The following is a 7,921-nucleotide window of genomic DNA, read 5'->3' on the forward strand; positions in this document are numbered from 1 at the left end:
ATTAAGTCTTTAAATAAGAAAAACAGTCAGATATAAGACATTAAGGTGGTGGCGGGAAGGCATGGCTGATCCCTTGGGAAACAAAAGAAAAGGAAGAGATGTATAGTAAACTTTTAAGTAAAATAAAAGGGAAAAAGTAACCGTACAGTCTACCTCCTTATAGGGAATCCCCCTCCCCTCTTCATAGACTAAGGGCTAGTTCACATGGGGGCAAGGAGGCGGATTTCACCTCAAAATCTGCCTCCATACAATGGTGGTCTATGGAGACCACTAGTGTTCTTTTTTTCCGCTAGCGGCATGTTGCCCTTTCTTCAGGCGGATTCCGTGGCTCGCTGAGCCGTGGCTTCCGCCTGGCAGCAGCAACCTCCAGAGTCGGCCCATTCATTTGCATCACTCTCGGTGCCAAAATTCGCTCCACCGCCCCCGTGTGAACGAGCCCTAATAAGTAAAAGCTATCTCTGGGGAAGAAAGCAAACTAACCCTCCTCTGTTCATGCTCCCACATGATATGATGCCGCTTCAGACTAACGTCATATGTCCAGGCACCATCTGCACATTAAAGGACATGATTGGTGACGGCTCATAAAGTTTTATGTTTGTGTAATGACAGTAAAGTCTACTACAAAATTGTCTGACCACTGTATAAGCAATGCCACCCCTGCTACCTCTTGTGTCACCCCCTCTACCTCATAGATTGTAAGCTCTTGCGAGCAGGGCCCTCAGTCCCATTGTGTAAATTGACTATCACACTGTAATGTATCTTTTTGTCTGTACTTGAACCCTACAAATTGTACAGCACTGCGGAATATGTTGGCGCTATATAAATAAAATGTATTATTATTATTATTATATGTCTTTAATAAGTTTCTTATTTTCACATGTACTATTCATTTATGAAAAGTTGCTTATAACGATGTAAATTTTACATATAGATCAAAGCTTATGAATCAAACAAAATAAGATGAGCATGTAATACCTGGTGATCTTAGAATCTCTGTATGGGATATGGCTCCCTTTCCTCTTCGGGTCCCCAAGGGCACTGATTACATTACCCAGAGCTAGTAATCCAGAGTTGATCTGAATACTTTCCTTCAGCCTCTCTCCAGTATTGCCCGTTTTCAGTATACGTTCAGATCCAGCCAAGTCTACAAAGTGAAACTTGGAAGTCAGGACTTGACCAATTGCTAGACCTGGTCCATCCTCGCCACTGGTCATTCTGGTGACTCGACCAACTACTCTTCTCTGTTCCATCGTGACAGTAAAGATAGTATGCGAGCGGCTGGACTGAGTATTAACTTGAGTAGCTCCTGTATGCTTAGCTGTATTACCAATTTCTAGAAGACTAAGCACTTCATCAAGTCCTTCCACTTCTGTCTCCTTTACACCACACAACACTAAAAAAAAAACAAAAACAAAAAAAAACATTACATGAAACATAGAAACAGGATCAAGGAGCACAACGCCATTCTCTGTGTAGTGGCTTTACTGAGGTACTACAACTCTGCTTCCATTTACTATAGTAACCTGGTCAAGGCAATTTGTGTTAGCTCTGTCAATAGTTGAAACTGAGAACAGGATGTTAGACCCCCTCTAATCTGGGGATATGTCTTCAGTATTGTTAACCCCAAAAAACCCTTTCAAGGGGTTGTCCCACAATAAACATGTACAGGATAGGTCAGGGGTCATCAAACTGCGGCCCAAGGGCCACATGCGGCCCGCCAAGCACTTCTGTCTGGCCCCTCTGACAACGCCGGCAGGCGTGCATTTATAATGAAGCTCCTGGGGAGCTCGGGCCAGGCCATGGAGCACACTTCACTTTACCTATTGGAGGGCACCGCTCCCAATGTCTGTGCGACCTGCTCTGCCTCCGGCCCACTGTTTAAAAAGTTTGAGGACCCCTGGGATAGGTGATAAATGTCTGATCACTGGGTTCTCCAACTGGGAACACCTTCAGTCACTAGGACGAAGGTTTCATGTCCCCAAGTGCTGCATTGAAGTAGGACAGACTACTGAGAACTGCATTTCCGATCAGTCAATAATAAAGCTGACAATACATAACTATTTCTTGAGAACATGAACAAAAGATAAAGGAAGTCAGAAGAAATTTTCCAACACATTTTATATCAAGCATTGAGTGTCAGACAGGCTGAGTGTATTCTGATGCTTGATCCAAGTGGAAATACTATATGAAGTATGGCTTGCATTAACCAGACACACAAAAAAATGCCATGTCTAGTCAGTACATACTACAATTGATCAGTTTAGGTAAGAGTAGATGGCATTTTAGGATAAGCTGCTGTCTGTGTACATAAGAAGCAGAGGTTACAATAACGCCTCAACAGGTGCCATAGTCAATTTTATGCTTGGACAAAAAAAAAAAAAAAAAAAAGTCTTCAGTATGTTGACAATGCCTGAGGGTTTTGCTAGCACTTTCTGATGTTTGCCATGCATGTATGGTGGATGCTGGAACCTTATTTAAACACAGCACTGGCTAAATATGCGCCATAGCTGAAGGGTATTTGCAGTCCTACACAGCAGACACCTAGTGTAAACGCCTTCCATCAAACACCTCTCTGATTGGAGGTACTCTAACCCCTCAGATACCGTGGCCAGATGCAACAAAAGTAACCATTAACTTCAACAAGCATAAATGAATAATACGTGACTGTAAGTAACTTTGTCATGGACCTTATCAAAGAGAAATGCCTCTTTCTCCTCTTATCAGGCTGTTTATCTGCTCCCTCTCCTACAACAAAATACACTGAAAATCACTATTCCATGTGGAGATGGACTGCAGGTCACGTGACTCATCTCTATACAAGTCTATGGGGAGGGAAATGAGAAGGAGTTACCAGGAAAAGCAAGCAAAAAAAACAAAAGAAACACAGGCTAAGGCTGTGATCACATTAGCATTCAGTAACACTGTCTGCCACTCCGCTTAAAATATGGAGAGAGAAAAGTCCTGCAAGCAGTATGAACACAACAATGCTGACCAAGCAGGACTTTTCTCTCTGCTGATTTCAGGCTGAAACCTGGCGGACCCATTATAGTCTATGGGGTCTGTGGGTAACCTCGTTTTAAGCAGATAGGGTTTCTGTTGTTTGGGTCCGCTTGGGGACCCGAAAAACAGAAACACGAACACTAGTGTGAACTAAGCATTAGACTAATGATACAGACTAATAGAAGGCTTATATCACAACCAAAATACTTTCTTCATATCAGTACCCCTCTAGTCTATATATGTCCTGCATCGCCCTGGGGCTATTGCTGGTTGAGAGAGAAAAACAGAGCAGCTTCTCCTGTAGCTAGTATGTGTAGTGAATGGCAGCTAGTCTCACTTCACCTGCAACATGCAGGGTCTAAACACATAATACAGCTTATCCTGAAAAGTCAGATGAAAGAATAGATATGCTTTATCTATGGACCAGTTGTATCCACCAACATATAACCTAAGAACTCACCTCCAAATAACAACATTCAGAATATATGAAATTCTAACCAGGAATCTGGAAAATGATGGTATCCTCAGTACTGCAGTTGTCTGAAGAGCATACTGACATTACTTACCGACATTGCCTTTATCATCTTCTCGGATAAGAATGTCTTTACTAGATGTCTGTACTTCCAGAAGATCTCGGAACTCCTCTTTATACACCTCCAGGTAAGACACTCGGATGGTATAGTCGATCAGGTCATTTTCATCTACCAGTTTGAAGATTTCAGCCATTGCACGTGGAATAATCCCTTGCTCGTCATCCGAGATAGAAGCTGAAATGAGCAGTAAAAAATGGCCCCTCAGTTTTTAAGAAAAGTTTCACAGAACATTTACGGTAGTTTGTATTATAAATATTATTAAAGCGTCAATCCATTCAATACTCACATATACTCGCTTCTCCAATACTGTAGGTTTTTCCAGATCCAGTCTGCCCATAAGCAACCACAGTAACATTGAAGCCCTGAAAAAATGATTCAAGCAGTGGCTGTACACAGATGTTATATGCAACCTCCTGGCTGCAGGCTTCATCCAGCACATCTTGAAACTGAAAATTTCTATTGGTGCCAAGTGTTAGCGTCTTCTGATCAGGGTCAATATGAACACAAGACTGCTGACCATGCAGAACCTCCTTCGGAAGCAGTGGTCGGACCCTGACTGCCACACATACTGCTGTCTCTTCTGCACGGACAGGCTGAACTTTGGGACCCATGAGATCCTGTGCCAGTTCTCTGTAAACAGATATAAAATATATTTATTTAAAACATGAACAATAAAGACTAGTGAGAATGATGCCCTCCATCCAGTCATTATAATGAGATTATATACTATATATACTATATACTACAGGCACACATTACACTAGTCATCTCTGATTTGGACAGATCTGTTCCATATGCTCTAATAGTGCACAGTAACATGATTATAGTTTCCTATTTTGGCCCCATTTACCTGCCTTACCTTGGGCAGTTTTGTACCTGCCCCCTGAAAACAATAATTGTCACCTAACATTAGCAGGGCTGTAAAATTCATCATTTTTCCTACAGGGGAACCTGTGTGCAGAGTCATACAATCCGTTTTTATTGCTGAGGGAGACAACCATGTTAGGCTCTGTTCATATGCTGGATCAGCTGCATAATGGTCATCAAAGTACCCAACACACCCCAATGACTTATAAAGGTGTTATTTCCTTTCAACATGATGGAATCCGCAACGCAGAGGTGAAATGAACCCAGTGAACCATTTATATTATCTATTGATCAATAGACTCAAATGTATGAGAGAACCGTGAAAAAGGTTCACAGCTGTTTTGCATCTCAGTCATCTGAAAAGTGCATAAAGGGGTATTCCCATGAACAGAATCATATCTATATCGATATATTATTAAAAGTTAAACATTTTTGCAAATATAAGTAGTTAAAAATTCTGTAGAGTTTTAAAAATTTTCTCTAACTATCTTAGTGATGACAGTCTGTTGTCTTGATTGGTTATCAATGGTTACGACCACAAATGCAGAAACTTTCTATGGTCTGGGACTTGTCAGGAACCCAGCTATGATTTTCTTATTGTAGCAGAATCATCAGACAGGGACACTACATGTATCAGAAGATATCCTGGCCACAATAAGGAAATCATCGATGCTTTTCTGACCTTAGAAAGTTCCTGTATTCATGGTCATATCCACTAACAACCGATCAAGACATCAGACTGTGACCACAAGATATCTAGAGAAAATCTTTAAAACTCTGCAAAATATTTAATTACTTATACTTAACTTTTAATTATCTACTAAATTAAAAATGGTTATGTTCATGGGAATACCCCTTTAAGGCCAGGGCCCCACGTTGTGAAAAAAATGCATTTTGGTTTTGGTGGAAATTTCACCTTTTACAGTAACTGCACAGAGGATGAGACACTGACCAATCCCATCCACACATTGCAACAACAACAACAAGATCTATAACAGAAAGGCTGCAATTTAAAAAATGGAAGTGTTTTATCAAATCGCAGCATGTCAATTATATCTGTGGAAATGCCGGCATTTTCCATATATATGTATAATAATATAATATGTACAATAAGGACAGAAAGTCTTCAGAGGTAAACTGGGTGGATTTTCTGTGAAAAACACTGCAAAAAAAAAAAAAGTAATGTGTTTCCTCCAGCATTTTGCTGTGTGGGCCTAAGGGTGTACACTACTAAGTGCTCGGTATAGCTGCCATACTACTATATGTATACAGCAGCTCCCCAAGTTACAATACTAATGACAGTGACAGACCTAGTCTTCCCATGCCTCCCTATTATGTCTACTAGGACTATGCATAAGTCTCACACAGCAATAGCAGCCCCTGCTTGTATAGCATTCATAACAGCAGATATCTGCAGCCTGTGCCTCTAGCTGGTGTGGAACTACAACTCCCAGAAGGCACTGAAAGCTCATGATTGTCAGGTCATGCTGGGAGTTGTAGTTTCACAACAACGGGAAAGTCCCAGTGTACACAAATAAGCATGTGTATAAGCAGGTCTATTGTGATGCACGGGGGCTGCATACCTCCTACTGTGCACTAGTACACAAGTTATGACTAGTTACGAAGTTCTACTGCACGGGACTATTGCAGACAAACAACCCCAGGCCACAGCTAATAATACTACAGGGTGCCCACATCCGCCCTGCCCACCTGCACTAGTCGGAGAGAACCCCGAGATGCCAGTCCAGGGGAAGCTACACAGCAGCGAACATCACTGAGGACCAGCGCTCCATAGCATCACTCTGCCGCGGCTGCGCAACAGGGACCCCTACTGGCGTGCGGAGGAGTGACAGGTCCGGCCGGGAACAAGAGCCAGACTCTTTCTGCCCTGTCTATGCACAGAGGTCTGTAGTTCCGCATGCTCGCACGTCTCCTCTTGCATAGGGGGACGTCAGCTGATGTCTTCCCTTACATCTGGCTGTCTGAAGCAACGCACTTGCCTATATAATAATATTATGTATTGATATATGTGCTGCAGAAACATTTCATCTACCCCAGAGGCGTAGCCTGAAGTCCCTGGGCCCCAATGCAAAATCTGTAATGGGGCTTCTAGCTACCTTGTGCCATGTACAATAGCTGTATATTTTGTGTGACAGAGATTTTTGGGGTTCCTTCAGGGCTTAGTAGTGACTGCTCGTCCTTGTAGCTATGACTCTGATCTCCTCTATTAATAGAATCTATCAAAATCTGAAAATATCTTGTAAAAGATCACAGCTATGGCTATAGGCAATGAGAGGGTTAATGTAATCCAGATACCAGATCCGCAGCCAGATCTCTGACAGGTCCTGAGTAGATCCCTGAAACCCATCATATCACAGAATGTAATATGACTGTAAATTCTGGTCTGAACGCAGCTCTAAGAACTAATGGCGTCATAGGGATTAGTGATGCCGGGGGTTCAGGATAATAAATCCATGCCTGGTTTATACACGTGTGAATCTGGCGTTAAACGTCAGCAGTTCTTCTCCCATAGCCTACGGGGGTCTCTGTGTTTCCCATACTGAATCACGGATCTTTCTCGCCTCTGGTCCTATAAATTAGTTGTGTTTATGTGAACTGGTTCAACTTGGATTTGTCTGTGCTCTGTTTATGGTGTTCGCTTGGAATATACTGTACGTCAGTCTAAACAATAAAAATGATAATAGAAGTTTTTATATAGTTTTCGTATCCTGCAACCCCTTCTCTAATTTTTGTGGGACAAATTGTACTTCATTAACATTCCGCACAATGTACTAGGAAGCTGAAAAAAAATTCAGAATGGGGTGGAACCAAAGAAAAATTGCATTTGTGTGACTTTCTTATGGGCTTTGTCTTCAATGTGTAACCTAAATTACATGTCAACGGTATGCTATGGTCTATACGATTCTGGGGATACCAAATTTATATAGTTTTTTTTTTTTTTTTTACTTTTTAATCCCTTTAAAAAAAACTTCAGAACTTTACAAAAAAAAAAAGTTGATTCTGAAAACCGTAGCCTTTTAATATTTCCCTATATGGGGCTGTATAGGTGTCATTTTTGCAGGGCCAAATGTTCTTTTTATTTTATACTATTTTAAGGACTGTCTTATGTTTTGATCACTTTTTATTCTAATTTTTCTAACAAGGGAAACAGTGGGAAAAAAAGGAAATTCAACTCTTGATTTTTTTTTTTCCGCTATGGCATTCACCATATGGAAAATATAAGTTTGTAGACTGGGCATTTTCAGACATAGGGATACTTAATGTGTATGTTTCACTTTATTTACTTTTATATGTGTTCTAGATAAAGGTGTGTTATTTTAATATCTATCTATGGGTGCATTCACACTACGGAACGCCAGCGTGTATCACAGCTGTACACGCCGGCGCTACAGCAGGGCTGCCGAACACTACCCATTCATTTCTATGGGAACCGGCATGTG

At 41.4% G+C, this 7,921-nt stretch overlaps 1 protein-coding gene across 1 annotated transcript in view; it reads right to left on the reverse strand.

The window, feature by feature from the left end:
• The window catches only part of KIF7 (kinesin family member 7), a 30,066-nt gene extending 23,790 nt beyond the window's left edge, over positions 1 to 6,276 (reverse strand). Inside the window, exons 1-4 of the mRNA XM_075273297.1 lie at positions 6,171 to 6,276; positions 3,880 to 4,223; positions 3,567 to 3,767; positions 976 to 1,393 (exon numbers count right to left, since the gene is read on the reverse strand). Of these exons, the coding sequence (XP_075129398.1) occupies positions 976 to 1,393; positions 3,567 to 3,767; positions 3,880 to 4,204 (944 nt within the window). The 5' untranslated portion in view covers positions 4,205 to 4,223; positions 6,171 to 6,276. The remainder of the gene's footprint in view (positions 1 to 975; positions 1,394 to 3,566; positions 3,768 to 3,879; positions 4,224 to 6,170) is intronic.
• Between the last annotated feature and the right edge of the window lie 1,645 nt (positions 6,277 to 7,921).

This window comes from Leptodactylus fuscus, chromosome 5 (assembly GCF_031893055.1).
Source record: "Leptodactylus fuscus isolate aLepFus1 chromosome 5, aLepFus1.hap2, whole genome shotgun sequence".
In the NCBI taxonomy this organism is placed as follows: Eukaryota; Metazoa; Chordata; class Amphibia; order Anura; family Leptodactylidae; genus Leptodactylus; species Leptodactylus fuscus.